The sequence below is a fragment of the Malaclemys terrapin genome, chromosome 7, assembly GCF_027887155.1.
Source record: "Malaclemys terrapin pileata isolate rMalTer1 chromosome 7, rMalTer1.hap1, whole genome shotgun sequence".
In the NCBI taxonomy this organism is placed as follows: Eukaryota; Metazoa; Chordata; order Testudines; family Emydidae; genus Malaclemys; species Malaclemys terrapin.
The window spans coordinates 78278034-78303293 of NC_071511.1; the positions used below are offsets into that span (position 1 = coordinate 78278034).

Genomic DNA, 25260 nt, shown 5'->3' on the forward strand with positions numbered 1-25260 from the left:
AGTCTACCTTCCACTCTATTAATTCTGGATAAATGTTTGCCCCTCCCCCACCCTCTTCTCTTCACCCTCTGCTCATACTCACACTGCACAAACACTGAACAGGCCTGGATTACTTGATGCTAGCTGGCAGAAGAATCTATTCATTATGTGGGAAGCAACCTGTAATTCAGTTGATTCATTAATTATTGACGAAAGCTGCCTGGCTCTGGAAAGAACACGTTAAATGATAAACGTGTATCCCTCCATGGCAATTTGATGGTAAGATTTTAATATGCTCCTCTCCCTGCCAGTCTTCTGCTGGTATCTTTATCAACAGGCAAGCTGCTGATGAAATTATTTAAAGGGATACTCTCTCAATCTGTTTACACTTCCTGCATTGACCTACCTTTGGGGGAGGGAGGGAAGGGTTAATGAATGCATCCACTGAGGATGCCTTGAGTGCATTTCTTTTAAAAGAAAGAAATAATTTCTCTCTTTAAAACTGCTGAGCATCTCAATGTTTAGGTAATACAGTAGTGCTAATTTTTGCAAGTATGTTAATGTGACCTTTGTTTGGGCATGAGTATGACCCCCATGCTGGGATTCTGCCTACAGAACTACAGACAAGGAAGAGAAGCAATGTATACTGAGTAATACATTGCAGTTGCAGAAACAGTTCCAATAGCAAGCCTCTCCATAGAGCTCCTGTTGCCAGTGGAGTGTTGCCTCCTCTATTCTCCTATGGTTTAATATTGGTAGGGGAGTGGCCCTGAGAGCCACTCTCCAGCTAACCAGTGTTAAAGGGAGAAAGCCACTTGCCAGAAGAAATCTTCATCTAAAATTGGGGAAGGAAAAATCAGTTGGAAAATTTGAGGATAGGAGTTGGGAAAATCAGGGAAACTTTCAGGGAGAGGAAAGAGAGATGGGAGAACACAAGGAGAGGTGATAGAGAGGAATAATGTTCCTTGACAGAGGTGGACTGGCCCTGCTAATCTGCCCAGTGAAGACACCAGAAGGGAGCAGAATGCCACCAAGGCTCCCCACAAGAGACTAAAATAAGTGAGAGCCTAGACCTGTTTAGGAGAGGGGCAATTATTGGGCGAGAGGTTTGTGTGGCTTGGCTGGGGCCTATCTGAATCAATTAAGAATGCCAGTAGATAGGGTTTCCACTCTGCTTTGAATAGAAGCTCCACACTGGCCCAGTTTCTCCATTCCAAGCTAAGCTTGTGACAGGAACAGAGAGCCAGAGGAAAAGTTAACTTTATACCACCTTTACACTTCTCCTGTTCTGGTGGCCAATTTGAGCTGCTCTTACTCATACCTGGCTCTCTGTGGCTCTAAGGGACCACTCTGACAGCCAAGAATAGTCAGAGCATATAGGCACTCCTGGCCATGGCTTTCTTCACCAGGAACATCACCTACATGAAGGGACTGCGAGGGATGCAGCATACATACACCAACTGAATACTGCCTGGGGATTCTCCCCTCTACTGAGCAAATCCCCGGGATTCTCCCCTGTACTGAGCAAATCCACTGCGTGTTGGTTCCACTGAGTTTGCTCAGGGGTGATCCTATGAACTACAGAGCACCGAACCTTACTTCAGTACCAGGTAATTGGTTGAAATAATAAATAAAAACAGAATTATAAGACACCTATGTGAACATTATATGATGTTAATCAAGGAGGACAGTACGGAAGTATACAAAATAATGAATAACATAGAGAAGACAATTGGGTGTTTCTATTTACTCAGCTCATAAGAACAAGGGGACAATAAAATTAAAAGGTATCAAATTTGAAACTGATAAAAAAAAATTAAAAAACCCAACAGAATACCAAGCTAACCTGTGAAATGCACTGCCACAAGGTATTACTTGAGGCTAAGACCCTAGCAGGATTTTTAAAAGGATTACTGTATTGCACTACATGGATATTGAAAATACCCAGTTACACTACATAGGATTTTTTTTTAAAGAGCAGGGAGATGTCCCTTAGTGGTAGGTTATTCCATTAATGACCTTCATCTGACGCATCTGGCACCGGATGATCAGAGACAGCAGAGCAACTAGATGGACAGCTCTGATCCAATATGGCAATTCCTATGTACCATTTTCCCAGAGAATGTGGGATTTAGTGGATGTATTGTGATTTGTTCCTTCTTTGTCTGACTAGAGAGGAAACCTTTCCGAGCACCTGGAAAGCTGCATCTACTTTGAGGCTATGAAATTTAAGACATGCATATAAACAATAACTTCTCATTCACCAGATGCACATATAGCCCACTAGGAGCCTGGCAGCTCTGGACTTTTGGCTTATCTGGAGAAAGGTCCCTGGAAAAAAGTGAAGTTTGATGTTTTATATCAAGGTCCTGTGTATTGTATGATTCTGCAGCATCTTCCCCTTGCAACAGAATTGTGCTTCAGAATGTAAGGCCAAGATTGGATGCCTAAAGTTAGGTACCTAGATCCTCATTTACACTGCTAAATAGAAGTGACCTCATTTTCAGAAGTGCGCAGCATGAAAAATTTGTACTAAAGTCAATGGGAGCACTGTGTTCTCAGCACCTCTGAAAATCTGGCATCTTTTATTTCAGTGCCTAAGTAGGGATAAAAGCGTCTAACTTTAGCACCCATATTTGACAATTTTGGCCCAAGTAGGTTTTTTTAAAGTATGTTTCAAGCCCCCCGGGTTTATAAACTTGCTAAAAATAAAGAGAAAGACAAATTCCATGTGAAAACAGGGTTCTGTTTCTACCGTGTGCCTAGCAAACTTCTCCAGTGCCCCACACTATGTGGGATATCCCATTTCTCAGATGCCTTTGGACCAAGGACCTGCTATTCCACCCTGCTGCCACCAGGTCCCAGTGCAGTAGTGGCTGCTGTGCACATACCCTACCTTCTCCTTTTCCCTATTGGCAATGCTAGTGTAATGCCAACAGACCCCAGTCATTGGCAGGCAGGATCAAACCTGGGGCCTCTGAAGCTTAGTGCATGAGCCTCTATCTCATGAGCTAAAAGGCAACTGGCTATTAGCTAAGGCTGAAGAACTCACTGTCTTTCTTTCTCTCTCTAATTGGTCTCAGTGCCACTAGACAGGACAGAACACCACACCCAGGAGGTGTGTGGGTTACACTACAAAGCAGGCCTCTCTACAATGCTTCCTCCGGTCTTTACGGTGACAGGAAGCCTGGCAGAGAAAGACTTGCACCATTGGCCCTAGCGGCACAACTAGAGGAAAGACAAAGATGTGCTCAGGCAGGGGGAACCCTGAGGCTGAGGAAGAGAAAGGTTGGGGAAAGTATTAAAAATGTGATGTCCTACTTCGTCCCTCATTTGGAAAGTCCCACATGTTGTCCTTCATTTTAGACCCCACTGTGCCACAATACAGCATTTAAAGGTGGAGCTGTATTGTGGCAAAACTAATTAAAAATAATATTAAAAACCATTTTCTGTTTTTTTATGCCATTTAATTTCATGCTGATTACTGTAGCACTCCAAAAATTGAGATAAAATTAATACATGAAGCAAAGTGAGAGAGGTATATAGGAAGTTAAAGGTGTTTGGAATCCCTAGAAAAATGTTACATCCGTTCTTCTCTAGTCAGTTTGACAGCACATATGGATTGCTCAAACTGAGTAACAACCTAGACTGCTTTCAAAATATATAATTTCCCCTGCAACATTTTAGCAAACAGTTCATAATCATCTTAGGCTTTTTATTCCTAGCATTTCAGCAATGTGAAATGTACCTTACATGCAAACAAATCTATAAATCATCTCCCTTCTGAGAAACTGCTGGCCACAATTCAGCTGAGCAGTCTTCTGAAATACAATCAAGTGTGAAATTTGGGGATAAAATACCTATGAAACACAAACAGGGTCACAATACATATTTTTCAGAGCCAAAAAGAGCTGTACTAATGTCAGTGAATAATGCAGAATAGTCACATCTGAAATTAAAGCATGTTCCTTTAAGGAAAACCAGAAGTATATTTAATTTTTAAATTGCTAATGGCATCTCAGTGTTTGTAACTTTACAATGTTTTCTACTGTTCTGCTGTCTGTCCACCTTCCTAAGATAAAAAGGCAAAACATATTTCTTTAAAACCAAAGGGTGTGTGTGGGGGGGGGGGGGAGAAGTGCATGTAAAAAGTTTACTGCATTAATTGCAAAGGGAAACTGCATTCAGATCCTGAACCTGTCTAAATAATGCAGTGTTTTGCTCAAAACATTCTTAAAGAATATTTTCTGCCAATGCTGACAGTAAGCATAGCCCATGTGGTCTTAGAAAACTCACACTTTTGCTTGTCATGATCAGTAACAAGAATTAGCAATATTTTCTCATGAGATGTACAGTATACATACAATCATATATTCAAACATATGTAAAATATAGATGGCAGAAAACAGCAACAAAGATATTCTTTCATAATGCCAACCCATTACTAATGGCTAGTGAACCATATGTAAATATTGTTGTTTTATATCATATTCAGCATATTTTCAATAAAATATTAAAATCCCAGAAGACTGTGCATCATAAAATGTCCCAGAAAGCTTTTTCACTTTTGAAATAGTATTTAAAATTATTCTCTGCCCTGCTTAACATATCATTCTTATTTAATGGTATAGGTAAATATTTATTCACTTACTCTGCTAAAGCTGTATTGTTGAAGGAATGATCCTGAATACTGAAACAGAAACAAGAAAACATCAGTTAGTCAATAAAGCAGGCAGCCTCCCCAATTGTTTTTCAGTTGCTGGAACACATACAGAAACATGGCATTGCAAGGCAAGTCTCTGTGTTAGCTCTACATGCACATACCGTACGCTGGGCTGCTCTGCACATGCTCATAATCAAAGAACCATAGGGATTAGCCCTGCAATACTCACAAACCACAAAGCCCATCCAGCAGTGCTTTCAATATATGAACTCAGGTTGCCAGGAGATTCTCAAAAAGGGATCAGGCACTCTGCAGTTACAACTATGCTGTTAAATAGAAACTGTGATTTCTAGCACATTGATACAAGTGTTAGGTATTCTCATTCTTTAAACATTTATTAGCAGCCTGCTCATTATACACTATGTCACGTTTATTACTTCAAATAGGGATGACCAATTAAGGATGACTTTTCTTCAGTTGTCTCTAACAAATTCTGCTGATAGCCAAACTCCAAGGGAAGCTGCGAAAAAAATTAAACTGAATCGGAAGGAAGGGGTGCTAAGCTAACAAAGGATTTTTAAATGAGCAGCATGGAAACTGCTTCTGCGAAAGAGGAATGGATAGCAAAATCCAAACTAACCCTGAAGTAAAGGGTCTGCAAACCTGGTTTTATACATCTATAAAGGTCAAATCAGGATTCAGATAAATGTGCTGATTCTGAGATAACCTGGAGCTTCCTGTCTACTTGCATCTTAAAAATCTGGTAAATATTCTGCTAGATCATCCTACAATAGAAAAATATATTCTTGCTGCTACATGTTTTCCAAATAATGGAGTATTACGAGCATTCTTGATGTGTGACAATGGCACTGCACAGACTACAGCAAGAAACCAAGCAGAGATTCGGAGGCGGGGCTTCCTACTCACTGAAGCAGCCTGTGGCTAGCATGATGCGTGAACACAGTTCACAATCATCGTTAGCATGAATGAGGATCCAAAGCCACACCAGGACAAGGCAGCTAGAATTCCCCTTCCCTTAAACAATATTGACATTATCTCTTATTCATGTCTGTTCTGAGCTCGCTCATCCAATGCACATTGTTTTATAGACTCAAACTTTAAGGTCAGAAGGAAGCATTGTGATCATATAATCTGGCCTCCTGCACATCACAGGCAACAGAACCTCACACACCCACTCCTGTAAAGGACCCCTAACCTCTGGCTGAGTTACTGAAGTCCTCAAATCATGATTTAAAGACTTTGAGTTACAGAGAATCCACCATTTATTCTAGTTCATACCAGCAAGTGACCTGTGCTCCATGCTGCAGAGGCAGGCAAAAAAAACCCAGGGTCCCCTCCAATCTGACCTGGGGGGAAATTCCTTCCTGACCCTATATACAATGATTAGTTAGACACTGAGTGTGTGGGTGAGACCCAGGGGCCAGAAACCTGGGAAGGAATCTTCTTTAGTAACTCAGAGTCCTCCCTATCTTGTGCCCCATCCCTAGCCATTGGAGATATTTGCTACTAGCAGTCGCAGATAGGCCACATGCCATTGCAGGCAATCTCATCATACTATCCCCTCCATACACTTATCAAGTTCAGTCTTGAAACCACTTAGGTTTTTTGAACCCACTGCTCCCCTTGGGAGGCTGTTGCAGAACTTCCCTCCTTTGATGGTTAGAAACCTTAGTCTAATTTCCAGCCCAAACTTGCTCATGGCCAGTTTATATCCATTTGTTCTAATGCCAATATTGACCCTTAACTTCAATAACTTCTCTCCCTCCTGGTGTTTATCTCTCTGATGTATTTATAGAACGCAATTGTATCTCCCCTCAGCCTTCTTCTGGTTAGGCTAAACAAGCCAAGCTCTTTGAGTCTCCTCTCAGAAGGTAGGTTTTCCATTCCTCTGATCATCCTACTAGCCCTTCACTGCACCTGTTCCACTTTCAATTCATCTTTCTTAACCATGGGAAACCAGAATTGCACACAGTATTCCAGAGGTGGTCTCACCAGTGCCTTGTATAATAGTAATAACACTTCCCAGTCTCTACTGGAAATATCTCACCTCATGCATCCTTGGATTGCATTAGATTTTTTCATAGTTGCATCACATTGGTGCCTCATAGTCATCCTGTGATTGACCAATGCATCCAGGTCTTTCTCTGCTTCAGTCACTGATAAGTTCCATTTTATAGCAAAAATTCCTCTTGCAAGTACCTAAGTGCATGACTCGTACCTTGCACCATTACATTTATTTCCATTTCTGTTACTCCAGGTTTCAAGATCATCTTGGCTAGTCCATATTGGCAATACCTCCCAAGTTTGTGTCATCCACAAATGTTATTAGCACACACTCACTTTCTGTGCCAAGGTCATTAATGAAAATGTTAAATAAGACTGGTCCCAAGTCCAATTCCTGAGGAATTCACTAGTAACCTCCCTCAGCCTGACAATTCACCCTTCAGTATGACTCATTGTAGTCTCCCCTTTAACCAGTTCCTTATCCACCTTTCAATTCTCACATTAATCCCCATTTAACTAATAATTTCCCATATGGAACTGTATCAGATATCTTACTGCTTTACAATGCGATCCAACCAATCAGTGCTCATTTTTTCAGTCCCAGAAGCTGTACTCCATCATCTGTAGCTGCTCCATGAACTCCACCAACAACCTTGAACTGGTTCTCGCTATCTCCCACAGTGATCTGTCCTCCAAGAAATCATCAAGTTCCCCAATGATTCTATTCTTCCTACAGCTCTGCAAATACTGGAGGATTGTGTATTCTCTTCTTACAAATCTTTTCACAATAGGGCAGATGCTTCTGTCATTGATGGCAGACAGCAAAGGAGGGGGTCATGTGGGTTCTTGGGATTTTTTTAAAAAGCATGAAAATTATGCATATACAGGTCTGTCGCATCTTACGCGCATTTAACATGCGCGATTTCAACTTTACGCGGTCGGCAAAAACAAAAAAAACAAAAACAAAAAAAGAGAAAAAAACAATTTTAATACTATACCTGTAGTGAGTGCGATTTCGCCTGCCATTGAACTCAATGGGGTTTTGGCTATACGCGGTTTTCGCTTTATGTGCCAACCGCGGAATGGAACCCCCACGTAAGATGAGACAGACCTGTAGATGACATTTTTGGTTGGGTTCAATTGCATGCTGGGAAGTTGACCCATTGCTCCCAGTCACTCCTGTATGTCTCGTTTCTGCCCCACCATGCATTGCCAAAACTTCCCAAAAGACAGTGTGCTAGCAGCTTGCACACTGAGATAGCTACCATGGTGCCTCACACTGTGCATCAACGCAAGCACTCTTGGTGAGTACACACAGTGACAATGGAAGGAACCCAGTATGCACATGCACAAGTGATATACTAACTGTGGCTTTATGTCAGTGTAACTTGCGTCAACCAAAGATTGTAGTGTAGACACAGCCTTAGATGCCTAGCTGCTAGAGAGTTCTGACTCTCATGATTTTATCACAAGTCTCATGGTATTTGGTGTTTCTCCTAGATACTGGAATCAAGGGATTGCATAAGATTCTCAGGTTTCTTGGCCTCATGGTTCCAGAGAAAAGTTTGAAAATGTGAAGCAACTGTGACCCTAAGGGCTCAGACACCCGAAGGCAAATAAAAAGAACATAAAATGAATTATTTTAAACATCTAATTTAAAATAAACAATCCCATGATTCTTAAACCAATCTCATAGTGTTTGGAGGCCTGACTCTTGATTTTTGAATGCTTGGTGTTGACAATACTGCTGGTATTTGAACCCAGAATTTAATGTGGGAGCCATTACTTATGGACACTACATTGCATCAACAAAAACAAACTCTTGGTTGAGGCAGAGCTAAAAATCAGATCCTAAGTATTTCTCAGACATGCTGAAAATGTTTACAAATCTGGGGGGGATGGGCATAGAATGGTCTCGTAAGTTTAACCTCTGCATTCCTACACACAAATTTAAATCAAATTCCCTGCTAATTCATACCCTATGTAAATCCACTGAAATAAAATGGAATTACATTGCTGTTACTTAGGCAGAATTTGACCTTAATATGGAGTTCTGAGTGATTTTCTCAAGAAGCATAGTATTCACAGTGATTTGGATTGGAGGACCCCTACCTTGAAAGGTCACCATCAAACTGTTTAAATTACTCAAACTAATTTTAATGTCAAACCTCTATTACTAAATCGCTTTCCAGGCACATATTTTACACTTGTTTATGACTCATTTGCAGGCATAATTTAATTTCTTTTGGGCTGGAGGATGCTTTTAGCCAGTGTTTCTGGACAGACGCTCCATGCAAAAGCTAGTGCTGTAAAAATCATTTGGTAAATTTTTTTCTTATAAAACAGGCTATTAAAAAAGAGCCACATTAATAAATACACAGAAGAGAAGGCCTACTATAAGGTGGGTGCACAACTGGTTAGAAAACAATACTCAGAGAATAATTATCAATGGTTCACAGTCACACTGGAAGGGCATATCAAGTGGGGTCCCGCAGGGATATGTCCTGGGTCCAATTTTATTCAATATCTTCAGAAATGTTTTGGATAGTGGCATAAAGAGTACACGTATAAAGTTTCCAGAGTATACCAGGCTGGGAGGGGTTGTAAGTGCTTTCAAAGACAGGCTTACAATTCAAAATGATCTTGACAAACTGGAGAAATGGTCTGAAATAAACAGGATGAAATTCAATATGGACAAATGGGCACTTGAGAAGGAATAATCAATTGCACAAATACAAAATGCAAATGGCTGCCTAGGAAGGAGTACTGCAGAAAAGGATCTAAGGATTATAGTGGATCACAAACTCAATATAAGTCAACAATATTATACTGTTGCAAAAAAGGTTAATATCATTCTGGGATGTAGTAGCAGGACTGTTTTTAAGTAAGATAGGAAAAGGCCTTAACTGGAGTACTGTGTCCAGTTCGGAGCACCACACCTCGAGAAAGATGTGGACAAGTTGGAGAAATGATTAAAAAGGTCTAGAACATGTGACCTACAAGGATAGATTGAAAAAAACTGGGTTTGCTTAGTCTGGAGAAAAGAAAAGACGAAGCAGGAGGGGGCACACATGATAACAGTCTTCAAGTATGAAAAGCTGTTATGAAGAGAAGGTTGATAAATTGTTCATTAGATCCACTGAGGACTGGACAAGAAGCAATGGGCTTAAATTGCAGCAAGGAAAATTTAGGTTGGACATCAGGAAAAACTTCCTAACTGTAGGGTTGTTAAGCACTGGAACAAATTACATAGGGAGGTTGTGGAATATCTGTCATTGGAGGTTTTTAAGAACGGGGTGAAAGTGGAAATAGGGACTTACCGGTACCGGGCTGGGTTGGGACTGGCTCTGGCCCCCAGAAGGGGTGGGGCCTCGGGCGGAAGAGGCGGAGATTGGGGGGGAGTCAAAGCCAGCCCGGCCCGCCCTGCACCAGTAAGTGCCCTCCCCCTCCGAGATAGCAGCAGCAGCCAGGGGCTCCGGCAGCAGTTTAAAGGGCCCAGGGCTCAGCCACTACTACTGCCCCGGGCCCTTTAAACCACTGCCGGAGCCCCCGGCTGCTGCTGCTAACCCAGGGCTCCAGCAGCGGGGCTCTGGGGGCTATTTAAAGAGCCTGGGCTCCCCTGCCTCTACCGCCCTGGGCCCTTTAAATAGCTGCTGGAGCCTGCCGGAGTGGCAGCAGGGCTCCGGCGGCTATTTAAAGGGCCCAGGACTCCCCTGCTTCTACCGTCCCGACCCTTTAAATAGCCCCCAGAGCCCTGGGGTAGCGGCGGCAGGGCACCGGCGACTATTTAAAGGGCCCAGGGCAGTAATTAATGGGGATATCCCATCTCCTAGAACTGGAAGGGACCTTGAAAGGTCATCGAGTCCAGCCCCCTGCCTTCACTAGCAGGACCAAGTACTGATTTTGCCCCAGATCCCCAAGTGGCCCCCTCAAGGATTGAACTCACAACCCTGGGTTTAGCAGGCCAATGCTCAAACCACTGATCTATCCCTCCCCCCCCCCAAGTAGAGGCAGCGGGAGCCCCGGCCCTTTAAATAACCCCCAGAGCCTCGCTTCCACTACCCCAGGGCTCCGGCAGCGGGGCTCTGGCAGCAATTTAAAGGGCCTGAGGCTCCAGCCGCTGCTGGGAGCCCCAGGCCCTTTAAATTGCCATCTGGGGAAGCCAGGCAGCCTTTTGCCGGTACGCCGTACCAGGGCGTACTGGCTTACTTTCACCTCTGGGTTAGACAATGCTTAATTTGTAATGAAAGAGGTGCCAGGGTTCAAGCAATTTTTTTGCATTCATAACTGATGCAGCAAACCCAGAGGTGCTGGGGCTATAAACCGCTAAGGCTAGAGGTGCCAGGGCTCAGTCCTGGCAAGCCCTGGCACAAATTAAGCACTGGGTTAGAGAAACAACTGTCAGGGATGGTCTAGATAATACTTAGTCCTGCCTCGGTGGAGGGGTCTGAACTAGATGTCCTACTGAAGTCCCTTCCACTCCTACATTTTTATGATTCTAGTGAAAACTGGATCGTTAATTGTGTTATGGCTAGATTTAGGGTTGGGTTGATTATGCTGCACTGTCCTCAGGAGCCACCGTAGGTAGGGAATGTGATTACCAGAGTCACAATTCCTTCCCTGCTTTCCCCTTGCTCCAGATGGAAATAACTAACCTGCACCCATTACATTTCTCACGGGCTGTGGCTCTCTGCTGGCTCTCCCCACTTCTCTCTGCCCTCCCTCCACCCACCTGCTCTGGGCAGGAGAGTAGCAGGCATGCAGCCGCTGCTCTAATTCCCCTTTCCCCTTCATATCTGGAACGTCAAAAAGAGGAGCACTAACATGACCACCTAAAATGGTGGGGATTTTATTCTCCATTAGTCCCTTGCATGGCTAGTCACAATCCAACCCTTACTTCCTAATTTTCAGTATAGCCATTTGAATTGTTTCGGTCCGAAATATTATATACGACAATTCAATGTACTAAAATTCTCAGTGTCACGTATATTTCACTGCAACATATAGCTAAGGCACTGTACCTATCATTCTCAAGCTTTGAGAAAAATTTCTGCTACTGTACATGCAGTTTTGGATTTAAGCACAGAATTCAAGATTTATTTTTAATAACTTTAAAAGTTGAAGTTATTCAAATTCATATTGTTATTGCAAGTAAAGTTTTATCTGTGTTGCATTATTTTCAGGCTTTGGACAATTTCTCTGCTCTACATATTTTTGTAAAATCATAATTTTGGAGACACACGTTCTCTCTAAAAAAAGCCAACCCTTCCCATTACATACCCACTATTGATTCCACCAATAGTGGAATTGGCAAAATAGGATAAAACCATCTAAAATATCACATGCCAGCACTTAAGAGGAATGGTTTTGGAAATTTTCAAGCAAGTAAGTTTGTGCATTTTGGAGAAATCAGTATTCAAAATAAAATGAAATTTTACTTTTGAAAATCCATTCATATATCTCTGTCCTATCATATCTCTAGAACAGCTTTGACTAGAAACTCCGTATTTGTTTTATTCTGTTGATCATAATTATTCTGCAGTAACAAATACTAAACACTCTAGCCCAGAAGCACAAAATATTCATGTATGCAAGTGCACTGCTCTGCTTTCTCGATATGCAGCGTAGCTTTTATTCTGTTGATCTTGCTGGTTTTGGGGTGGGAATTATTTAGATATTAACCGGACTTTTCACATATTTAATAAAGCCATATGGTCAATGTGCACATTATGAACATCATTAGTCATCTGTAGGCACTAGAAACACCCATCAAAAAGTACATGGCCCAGATTGTGATGGAAGAAGGGGAGGCAGGGAGACGTGGGTGGAGGGTAAGGTGGGTTCAGTCTGAGAAGAGCAGAACAAGGAAAGCCAATGGAGGTCACATCATCTGAAATGGGAGGGAAGAGGCATATGGAAACTACAGGTTGTGAGGAGAAGGAATGTATTTCCTTTGTGCTTAGTTTGCAAGGCTTTGGTTGTCCAAGTGACTAACTATCCATCCACAGACTTTCTAATGGTTTGGTTTCTTCTACAAAGTGGAACCTTATCTTCGAATTTCCAGGATATGATTTTGTGTTTTGAGAAAACTACCATGTTCAACTTTAACTCCATAATAATGACAATTTTGTCCTGGGAATTAAACTCTTTGTTCAGGAACATTTGAAGGAGACATACATATTTACAGGGAAATCTGAATTCCCTGGTGCACTGGGGGAGTTAGTATTTCTCCATTTAGTGATTTGTTGTCAGATGATTCAAAGTATGGTTCAGTCCTATAGAGTGTGATTAGCACTGATTGCCGTCTTTTTTTAATCTGATTTTTTTAACAGCCCAAAATTACTTGTACTGAAATGCTGCATAAGTGGCAATTACATTTAGCACTCTATTTTATAATATACAACTGAACTGAAGTTAAAAAGAATGCAGAACACTTCAAATGGTCACTAACAGAATGTATGTAACGATGCACTGAAGGCAACTCCCTGGGGTTTCTGGGAGGACCTTATTAAAATCCCATCATCAAACTAAAGGGAAAATTGGAATGATTTCCCTGCCTTTAATGGAGCCCCCCCCCCCCCCCCCCCCCGATTCAAATCATCCCTGCCAGAGTTAACTTATCCCTGAACCTCATAAAAATAACAAAGAGCAAATAATTACCTTTGAGATGCAGCAGGTTTTGCCAAATAACAGCTTCCAAACCCACATGCTCCTGCAAAGTCTTTACCTCCACTCTGATGCCCCTCGAATCACACTGGTGAGGCACTGTTCTATACTACACAGTATACTTTTTGTGGACCCAGTAGTACAGATTTAATATCAATTTGTTTGTCAAGGGGTGCTACTCCTCTCCTCAGTTATGGTTATGACAGAATATATTTGTCTCAACAAAAAACAAATTTGATGGATTCCCCAGTCACTCATCTCTAGGCATTGCAAACACAGGCACTTCTGACCCATGGGGGTTTCTCACAGGATAAAACTGTGGGGCGATTTCTGTGCAAGTATTGGCAGCACATAACTGATTAAAATCATAAGGGGCGGGTGTTCTAGCCTTTCCTAAAACTGGAGCCCGTATGATTTTTATGCCATTTTCTGATGAGCAAGGTATAAACCAAGCAAAAGCCACGTGAGCAAGCAATCACATGCCAGTTTTCTGCAGTGATAAATACTGAACACTCTGCCCAGCTGCACAAAATGTTCATATGTGCAGTGCTCTGCTTTCTCAATGTGCAGCCTGGCTTTGCAGGGATAATGTTAGCAGAGACACTAGAACATTTTTTAGACAAATTAAAGCAAAGCACAGTGATTATATGAGGAAGCCAGTTTTGAGCAGTGACTCCAGTTTTCTGTATCTTTAATTCTATCAGTGACCTAATTAGCACATCATGTGAATGGCAGCGGAAGACAGTGTTCAGATGCTCTTGCTGTCTCACTTCAAAAAAGATACACAGTCAAGCTTTCTGTGTAACCTACATGTAGATTTGCTATAGTAAAATGATCCAGAAATAATCCCATAAAAATTTTGGGGCACATTTTCTTGGGGTGTTTTACGGTCTTCCTTAGTGAACATGAAAAATTATACAGGCACATACTTGAAACTGAACTTTCCATTTGCCAGCTCATCAACATCTGCACACATATTTTCTATAATCTAACACCTGCCCGTATGAAAGTATTGGACTTAGAGCTGTGCAGGAACCAGAATTCCCATTATATGGAAAATTTTCCATTTCCAAAAAAACTTTCATTCCAAATGGAACAAGAAGTCAGATACGAAACATATTCCACATGTAGGCTATTATGGGGGTTGGAGGGGGGGGAATCTGGTTTGGAAGAACTGAAAATAGAATTTTTTGAAAACTTCTGGCTTGAGCTCCTCACCAAGTGGGCTGCTATAGAGCCTGGGAATGCAGGTGAGCAGGAAACCTGATTTCCACCAAAAGATTTGATTTCATTGAATCAGCATTTTCAGAAACAAATCTGTTTTGCTGCAAAATTTTCAACCAGTTCTAGCTGGAATGGTCCTCCGCATAACAGAATGCCCCCAACAGGCTTTGCATAGTAAATTCTAAAGATTGAGCATACACAGGTATTAGACTAAAATATGCACAAACCCATTTTGTAGAGCACAAGTCACTGTTTGCAAAGTATTTTCCCTAATTAAATTGGTCTAGTTTTCATTAAGTCATCAATGACTTTAGCCCAGAGCATTCTTCCCGTGGTTTTTGTTCCAGATCATTCTGCCTGGGGGAGAATTGAACCTTCAACTACTGGAATGGCTCCAGAAAGGGGGAGGGTGGTATGGAGTCAGCCGCCCACCTCTGCCATACAGGAGGGATAAACGTCACCTCCGTGTGTGAATCTAAGGTTCACCATCTGGGCCGGTACATTTACATATAATGTCTTTTGATGTGCACCTTGCTAAGCATTTCACATTTTGAAGCAGACATAGTTGCTCTTTGGACATTTACATCCTGAAGTTTGCTTAAGTAGTTTGCGGAGTTTTGGACTGCATATACTGTACATTTTATATAACATTTTGTGCATGCAACTGAAAATATGTCCTCTAAGAAGCAGCATTTGTACAGTGCCAAGTGCAATAGGGTCCTAGTCCATGACTAGGGCTCCTAGACCTTACTTCAATACAAATAAATAATAAAAATAATAACTGCCACCAATTTGAAATGTTGTCACTGGTGATGCAAAACATTCTCAGCATTAAACCCAGAAAAATAATGCTTTTTCCTATATTATTTGGAGCCTTGAATTAACATGCTAAGGAGTTTTGTCTGCCTCAGGACTGTGGGAATGGGCCTTTAATTTTGGTAGAGTTGAATATCTCTATAAACAACTCCAAAGCATCCCAGTGCAGCATGCATTGGGTTTCTTGTCAAACCCAGTTGTGCCAGATAAATGATGGATGCTGGTCAAACCAATAGCCCCTACATGACTGCAGTCATCCCAAAAGGGGCTGTGGTGTGGCCACCAACAGGGAGGCACACATGACAATACTGCTTGTGTGGGAGATACACCAAATTCAAATTAATGCCGTGGATTAATGCCATGGTGACTCAAGCCAAACTACTTTTCTGACTGTATCAGTGCTTTACAAATGGTAAAAGTGCTGTGTGATCTGTCCAGAATACTTCAGCAGATCAGTACAACAATAAAAGAAAGGATTACTACTTAAGGCAGAAAAGTATTGCTCTTTTCCATGACTCACTTAAGAAAACATCACAGGATGTAGAAATGACCTTTTTGAACAACTCTCTGTGGTTGGTCCTCTAACTGAAGCATCAATCAGCCCTCTCACTTCATGTGTGTGCGTGTGTTGGGAAGAGAAGAGGAGAGAGCTGCTATATCTTCAGATGAGGGACAAGCAGAACATCAGAATATTAAATCATTCTATCATTTGTCCAGCATTTGCTGGAAACCACTAGAGCTATTTATATCTCTCAGATCTCTCCAAGGTCTCTGATGGTGAAAGTACACCGCAGGCCTCACATGCTTTTCTTACACTCACCCTAACATTTGGCTACAGATTTCATAAAAGAGCAAAGAAATTACAGTGACATGGAATACCAAAATTATTAATATCATATATATAAAATACATTAAAGGAGCATTAAAATTGCAAAGCCAAGCACTCAGAAGTTAAGACATGCCAGAATTAAGGTTGCTCATGCATCTTTAGTTTATCCTTATTTTGCATATATATTATGATAGTCCTGACCAATATCACAGAAAAAATCTGTGCCAGAACCAGGAACAGAAACCAATTCTCCTGGGGCACATCCAGTGCCTTGAACACAAGAGAACATCCCTTTTCTTCTTGGAACCATCTGCCTTATTCACTTGTCATGCACTTAGAAACCATATGGTAAGGATGCCAATTTTAAGTTTGTATCTCAGGTTATTCCAATATTTTCAAATGCAAAATGGAAAGTAATAGTGAAACTGATAACTCTCAGGCCTTGTCTACACTACGAGAGTAGTTCGATGTTACTTGCATCGAATTTTTGAAATCGATATTGCAAAGTCGAACGTGTGTGTCCACACTAAGGACAGTAATTCGACTTTGTGCGTCCACACTAACGGTGAAAGCGTCAACATTCGAAGCAGTGCGCTGTGGTCAGCTATCCCACAGTTCCCGCAGTCCCCTCTGCCCATTGGAATTCTGGGTGTAGCCGGCAATGCCTTCTGGGTAACAAAATGAGTCGAGGGTGCTTTTGGGTAACTGTCGTCATCCATCCATCACTCCCGCCCTCCCTCCCTGAAAGCGCCGGCGGGAAATCAGTTCGCGCACTTTTCCAGTCATTGACAGCGCGGACGCCACAGCACTGCGAGCATGGAGCACGCTGCGACCATCGCTGCAGTTGTGGCCGCTCTCAACGCCTCGCAGCTTATCATAAAGGTTTCCCTGAGGCAGATGCAGAAAAGTCAGGCGAGGAGGCTACGGCACCGCGGTGATGTCCTGAAGTCTGAGAGTAGCACAGACCTCTCAGAAAGCAGGGGACCCAGCGCCGAGGACATCACGGTGGCAATGGGTCATGTTGATGCCATGGAACGGCGATTCTGGGCACGGGAAACAAGCACTGAGTGGTGGGACCGCATAGTGCTGCAGGTCTGGGATGAATCCCAGTGGCTGCGAAACTTTCGCATGCGGAAGGGAACTTTCCTTGAACTTTGTGAGTTGCTGTCCCCTGCCCTGAAGTGCAGTGACACCCGCTTGCGAGCTGCACTGAGTGTACAGAAGCGAGTGGCCATAGCCCTCTGGAAGCTTGCAACGCCAGACAGCTACCAGTCAGTCGCGAACAAGTTTGGGGTGGGCAAATCTACCGTGGGGGTTGTTGTGATGCAAGTAGCGAAGGCAATCGTTGATGTACTGCTGCCAAAGGTAGTGACCCTGGGAAACGTGGAGGCGATCATAGATGGCTTCGCAGCGATGGGATTCCCAAACTGCGGTGGGGCCATAGATGGAACTCACATCCCTATCCTGGCACCGGAGCACCAGGCCACCCAGTACATTAACCGAAAGGGATACTTTTCCATGGTGCTGCAAGCACTGGTGGACCACAGGGGACGTTTTACCAACATCTACGTGGGATGGCCGGGTAAGGTTCATGACGCTCGTGTTTTCAGGAACTCTGGTCTGTTTAGACGGCTGCAACAAGGTATTTACTTCCCGGACCACAAAATAACTGTTGGGGATGTGGAGATGCCTATAGTGATCCTCGGGGACCCAGCCTACCCGCTAATGCCCTGGCTCATGAAGCCCTATACTGGCGCCCTGGACACTGAAAAAGAACTCTTCAACTACCGGCTGAGCAAGTGCAGAATGGTGGTGGAGTGTGCTTTTGGCCGTCTCAAGGGGAGATGGAGAAGCTTACTGACTCGCTGTGATCTCAGCGAAACCAATATCCCCATTGTTATAGCAGCTTGCTGTGTGCTCCACAATCTCTGTGAGAGCAAGGGGGAGACCTTTATGGCGGGGTGGGAGGTTGAGGAAAATAGCCTGGCTGCTGATTACTCACAGCCAGACAGCCGGGCGATTAGAAGAGACCAGCGGGAAGCGCTGTGCATCCGGGAGGCTTTGAAAGCAAAGTTCCTGAGAGAGCAGGGTAACCTGTGACTTTAAAGTTTGTGTACTGAGAAGCTAAACCTGCCCCCGTTTCTTTACCCAGTTAATGTTGACTATCCTATCCAGTTACATACCCCCTTCACCCCCCTTCCAACACACGTTTCAAAATAAAAATAGTTATACTTTGTTAAAGCACACCGTTTTCTTTAATACTGTTTTCGCGGGAATTTTTTAAAACTGGGACGCAGACTGTGGTGCGGAGTGGGTGTAGTGTAGTGACGCGAATGCAGCTTCTAAACTGAAGGATTGACAGGCTCCGCTGCGGTGCGATGGTTGTTTCAACGGAGCCTGTCACCCCTCCTGATCGGGACTGTGTGTATGGGGGGTCTATGTGACTTTGTGGCAGGGGGAGGACGGTTACAGATCCCCTGCTGTGTGGCTCTGTGATCCTGCCTAAGGACCGGCGCTTAAGATCTGTAACTGCCCTCCCCCGCCACAAAGTCACAGAGCAACCCACCCCCCCCCAACATAACATGAAAACAACCTCCCAGACTAACCAGGGTAACTAGTCACTGCATCACTGCATTGTGTATGTGCCCTGCTGCTGTGCCTGCCCCCGACTATGTACCCTGCCAAAGGTGACTGTCCTGTCCAATTACCATCCCCCTTTCCCCTCCTCCTCCAAAAGAACATGATTGAAACAGTAGTTAACAGAAACGTATTTTTTATTATCAACTACACATGGCATTGGGAGGTGAAACTTGGACGGGGGCTTGTGTCAGGCGGGAAGGAAAGAACTTTTCAAATTTTGGGAAATGAGAGCTTTCTGCTACTAGAGCTCTCTGCAGGGGTGGAGTGAGACTTAGCAGGGACTCTGCCGCCTCTCCTTCTTTGCACTTTGGGTGAGGTGGGTATGGGACTTGGTGGCAGGGGAGGGCGGTTAGAGATGGACTGCAGCGGGGCTCTGTCCTCCTGCCTCCGTTCCTGCAGAACATCCACAAGGCGCCGGAGCGTGTCCGTTTGCTCCCTCAGTAGTCCAAGCAGCGTTTGAGTCGCCTGCTGGTCTTCCTGCCGCCACCTCTCCTCCCGATCCATGTTGGCTTGGTGCATTCGGGTCAAGTTTTCCCGCCACTGGGTCTGCTGTGCTGCCTGGGCTTGGGAACAGGCCATAAGCTCAGAGAACATGTCCTCCCATGTCCTCTTCTTCCTACGCCTAATCCGCTCTAGCCTCTGGGAGTGTGATTCCAGGCTAGGTTGTGAGACAGTCGCAGATGGGGCTGTGGAAATGGGAAAAAGGGAGTGAATTCCTCAGAAAGAGAAATGTAGTTGTGAACAAAGAACATAGTCTTTCTCTGTGAACAAGACCATGCACAGCACCTATCACATGCGCACTCAGCACAAGGTCGAATTCTCGGCCTTCGCATTCAGTGCCTGGGGTCTTGCACAGCACATTTGAGAAGCGGGGCAGCACAACGGAATTTCTGTTGCAGGCAGACATGGTAAGCCGTACACTTGTGGCAGTTTAAAACTTTTATATTACCACTGGCCTCATTTCACATTTAAAGCTATGTCAGTTCCTGCAGCCAGCAATCTGGCAAGCGGGAACTCTGCCCCTGTCCCACCCCCTCGCGGCTGTCCCCGGGAACGATCCCTTTCGGCTGCCCCTCTCCCGCCTCCACCGCGTGGCTACAAACCAGCGGTTACAGTTCTGTAAAGGAACGGGAAAGCAGTCCCAACACTAACATTCCCCTACCTAATTCAAAGCAGGTCACCATGGGCGACATCACCCTGATGAGGATCTCTGAGAGCGACAGAGAGAGAATGCTCCGGGAAAGCCTCCAAAGACCAGGGCCGTATGCCGCCCTGCTGTGCAGAGCAATGATTCCCGAGTACTTGATAGTCTCGTGGCGCGGCAACGTGTCGTACTTCGGAGGACCCAATAAGGCCGCTCTCCCCAGGAACCTCATGCAACGGCTTTCACATTACCTCCAGGAGAGCTTCATCGAGATGTCCCAGGAGGATTACTGCTCTATCCCCGGACATATAGACCGCATTTTACTGTAGCTGCAGTAGCAGGGAATAAACAGTAGAGCGGCTTGTGCAGGACAATCACTGAAAACCGGACATTGCTAGATTTTTTTTCAAAACTTGCACTGCCCATGACTAAACCGTTAAGCGCCTAGGGCACACTAATCATGAACAACCCATTCTTTTAATTGTTAATAGTCCTGTTTTGTTAAAAATAAATGTTTAGATGTTTACAACACTTACTGGCTGATCCTTCCCCAGATTCTGTGTCCGGGGTAACGGCTGGGGACGCTTCGTAGGGGATCTCTGTAAGGGTGATGAAGAGATCCTGGCTGTCGGGGAAATCAGCGTTGTGAGCGCTGCCGACTGCCTCGCCCTCCTCATCTCCTTCCTCATCTTCCCCGTCCCCTAACATGTCCGAGGAACCGGCCGTGGAGACTATCCCATCCTCAGAGTCCACGGTCACTGGTGGGGTAGTGGTGGCGGCCGCACCGAGGATGGAATGCAGTGCCTCGTAGAAACGGGATGTCTGGGGATGGGATCCGGAGCGTCCATTTGCCTCTTTGGTCTTCTGGTAGCCTTGTCTCAGCTCCTTGATTTTCACGCGGCACTGCGTTGCATCCCGGCTGTATCCTTTCTCTGCCATGTCTTTAGAGATCTTCTCGTAGATCTTTGCATTCCTTCTTTTGGATCGCAGCTCGGAAAGCACGGACTCATCGCCCCACACAGCGATGAGATCCAAGACTTCCCGATCAGTCCATGCTGGGGCCCTCTTTCTATTCACAGACTGCACGGCCATCACTGCTGGAGAGCTCTGCATCGTTGCCAGTGCTGCTGTGCTGTCCACGATGTCCAGACAGGAAATGAGATTCAAACTGGCCAGACAGGAAAAGGAATTCCAATTCAAATTTTCCCAGGGCTTTTCCTGTGTGGCTGGTCAGAGCATCCGAGCTCGCACTGCTGTCCAGAGCGTCAACAGAGTGGTGCACTGTGGGATAGCTCCCGGAGCTATTAGCGTCGATTTCCATCCACACCTAGCCTAATTCGACATGGCCATGTCGAATTTGGTGCTACTCCCCTCGTCGGGGAGGAGTACAGAAGTCGAATTAAAGAGACCTCTATGTCGAACTAAATAGCATCGCAGTGTGGACGGGTGCAGGGTTAATTTGATGTAACGGCGCTAAATTCGACATAAACGCCTAGTGTAGACCAGGCCTCAGTAACTCAAGCTCTCAAAAATTGAAGGGTGGGGAGCAAGAAATAAAGTAAGTAAACCTTGGTATATTATAATTACAACTTCAATGCCTTTGTTTTCAGTGCATTGCACCTTTAAATCTCTACAGAGCCATGCACCCATTTTGTGTTCATTTCAGTGCAGACCAGCACAGAGGAGGCATATACACTATGTGCTCTCTCTTGGCTCTTTACTTTTGTTGTTTCATGTTTTGATGTTCTCTTTATCTAAAATAAAGGTCATGGTGACATATCATCTTTGATTTTCTCTATGAAGAAAAAACACAACACAATCCACTCTACTTAAATTGTAGACTTTGACTTGAGTGCCCCATTGCAGATCTTAAATCATTAGTTATCTGAGAATCTGAACTGATGGATAAACTGTTTACTTGAAAAAACATCAAAATGCATGTGGACATTTTCCTTTCTTCATAGGGGATAAGGGTAAGACGTATGTGGGATCAGGCGTTTTGTAAGACCTCCCCGATACCCAACTGGGGCCTCAAGCCACTACTGTAAATAAACAATAAGATTCTGCTCAACCAATAGTTTCACCTACCTCAAAAGTGTACATGACAAACTGCCACAATAAAAGGAACTCTAAGGAGAACAAACCAATAAATCCTGTCAAATGCAAGAATGATGTTAGAAGAACTTATGCACAGAACAGCAACATGTACTTAGCGCAATTGCTGCTTAATGTCAGAGTTTATTTGTAGTGACATGTAAACAGAACCTCTTTGATGTGCTAGTGGTTCTGTACCAGTGATTTGTGTATTTTCAAAGGGCACTTGACTTTCTCCTCTGCTCCCCACTGTCCCTCTCATTCCAGCCTTGGATTTGTTCTAGGGATGTTTATAAACTAGTCAGATAAAGTACAGACAGATGCAGACCTTCACCCAAAATTCAACCCAAACCTTTTTTTAGCTCAGAAAAATTGTGGATGTCTGTTTTTTCCATTGATGTTCATATTCACTTACCTCTAGCCTTCCTGGCTCTCATGGGGACCAGAAACTGAGGAGTCAAAATACTGAGAAAGACTATTCTCTCGGGGCCAGATTTTCAGCTGGTGTAAATCAGTGTAGCTCCATGTGGATCTATGCCAGTTTACACCAGCTGAGGATCTGGCCCACATTTGTGGCCCAAGTTAGCTGATCCCAGCCATCTGATTCACATTCACAGTCTAGAGCAGCAAGTCAGACTGATCCTCCAACCCTTTGAGAGTTTCTCCCTTCACTATCCTATTTCTCTCTTCCTCCCAAGAGCAATTTGATGCAAAGCAATAACAGCTGCCTGGTGAAGATAGACCTTAAAAGTCTCAGTATGTAATCCAATTGGAGACTATGTATTTAATGCTAGATTGCAATATGCCACTACAATACTGTAACAATCTGCTTCCTGTTCATGAATTAAAGTATACTACAGAATGTTGCTCCTATTGACAGGGTTAGGAAGAAACAGAAAAGCCCCCCAGCTGGGCCATACCTGATATGAGGAGTATCTTACTCCCACCCTAAACAGGACACAATAATAGCAAAGACATTTCATGATTGCCACAATTCTTATCCTCAATTGTTTTTACCAAACTTATATCATGTATGGTTCAAATAGTATTTGGAGTTCATGGGTCTAAATCAATTTCTCAAATTTTCCATATCATGACCCATCTCATGAAACAAAAATTCAACTAGTTATCACATTTGCTTTTCCATGTGTATCTGAATGATGCACTAATCTTTAGAAGTGGGTAGTGGTCAGCTATTACTCTGCTCATCTCTTCATGGGATTTACTTTCTCTATTCTGTAGAAGAATTATGCAGTTTCAGTTACTACAATCAGTAGTTCTCATAAAATCAGCATAATAGATCTGTCTCAGTTCCAGTGGCAAAAGCTCTCTCGGGTTTTCTTTTAGTAAAGCAAATTTGAAACAGGTTCTAAAACCTTGCCAAGGGATGCAGGAACATTTTGTGTCTCGAGATCAGGTGCTTGAACCCTATATAAAAGTGCAGGATTCAGTTAGAGTGGTAAGTATCTTTTGTTAACTCCAACCAGGCTTTGATAGGGTCAGAATATCTCTCTCGCTTTCTTTCATGCAGAAGCAACTGAAGGCTGGGACACAGGAGGTCCTGCAGGGAAAGGTTGGGTAAAAGGCTTAAGCTGATGTTTTTCTATATTATTTTAGTTACTAATAAAGCCAAACCCTAGAAAAGGGTATAGGTTTGAACTACAAACATGTGTACACAGCGGTGTGCAGATTCTGTACAGGATAGCTGGGAACTCCACCTGCTTACTAAGTGTTAGCAAAATGAAATGTTTCCATTATAGTTAATACATTTTTTGAAGCTCCAAGGCACTGTTACAGCTTATATGCTTTGACCAACAAAGTTCACAAATGATTTACTGCTTTGTTTAATGTCCTGCTAAATCTGGTTTATCTTGTCTGACTTTCCATAATTCATTTTAATCATTTCAGTGGTGGCACTTTTCCCATTAATTGTGGCGCCTGCACTAAAAGATTTTTACAAGCAAATAAGTTACACCTCTACCCCGATATAATGCTACCTCGGGAGCCAAAAAATCTTACTGTGTTATAGGTGAAACCGCATTGTAACGAACTTGCTTTGATCCGCCGGAGTGCGCAGCCCTACCCACTCCCTCCCCCGGAGCGCTGCTTTACCGCATTATATCCAAATTCATGTTATATCGGGTCACGTTATATCGGAGTAGAGGTGTATTATTTGGGAATGGCAAATTTGTTGTCTCACCCTGCTAATGCTTTTAGTAAACCTCTCTTCGGGTGTGCAGATTTTTAAAAAAAAAATAGTTAAATGTATCTATGCAGTAAGTCCACTGAGTCACTCAATTTATGCCAGAGATTTAGTTCATGGAGTCACAAGCAGGTCCAGGGGAGTTGTGATAATGACAGCTCTTCCTTTGTTTATGGCCAGTTGGGAGAGGCAACCTGTGGCAATTTTGCTTTTGTAACCTGGGACCAGACATAATCAGCTGTTGCGGAATTCATGGCTTGAATTTGTATTCCGTACATCCTTTTAACTAGCCCAAGACTAATATTTTCAATCACCTAACTGGGAGCTTACCCTATCACTGGTACAACATGTTTTCTCCATTTTGTGGTCAAGTCCCCTGTACACACCACTGCTATTTCAAACAACTGCTTGCATGTTATATCCTGTCTCCATCACGGCCTCGTTATTTATTACTTTTGGTCCATCTGTACTTAAGACCACTCATTTCAAGTTTATGAGGTGATTGAAAATATGAAAGTCTTGGGCTAGTTATGTGGGTTTATGAGATTACACATGTAAAATATGGATTCTTCTATGACCATTCAATTCTCATTAGCATGTCAGATTTTCTTCTTTTGATTGTTCACATATTTCATGGTGTCATCAGAAATTGAATCTGGTAGTTGCGGTTCATATTGGAGATATTTGTATTTCAATATTTTGAGGGTGATAATCCTTAAAGTATTTTTTAAAAGTGTTAATTGAGCAAGAAATCATGAGGCCCTTATACTGTTTTTATTCAGTCCTTATTCAGATCTATTCTAATTAGGGTGACCAGCTAGCAAGTGTGAAAAATCAGGATGTGGGGTGGGGAGTAATAGGCACCTATATAAGACAAAGCCCTGCATATCAGGACTGTCCCTATCAAATCAGTACAGCTGGTCACCCTAATTCTAATTGACCTCACTCCATGTAAATAATAAAACTCAATAAAGACC

At 43.4% G+C, this 25260-nt stretch overlaps 1 protein-coding gene across 8 annotated transcripts in view; it reads right to left on the minus strand.

Moving 5' to 3' along the window:
- The window catches only part of FAM13C (family with sequence similarity 13 member C), a 246127-nt gene that overhangs the window by 95789 nt on the left and 125078 nt on the right, over window positions 1-25260 (minus strand). For all 8 annotated transcript variants that reach the window (XR_008445678.1, XM_054034905.1, XM_054034904.1 and 5 more), the window contains one exon: window positions 4631-4669. Coding sequence is in view for 7 of the 8 variants with exons in the window: in XM_054034905.1 (XP_053890880.1) it covers window positions 4631-4669 (39 nt within the window). In the remaining variant the exon portion in view is untranslated. The remainder of the gene's footprint in view (window positions 1-4630; window positions 4670-25260) is intronic.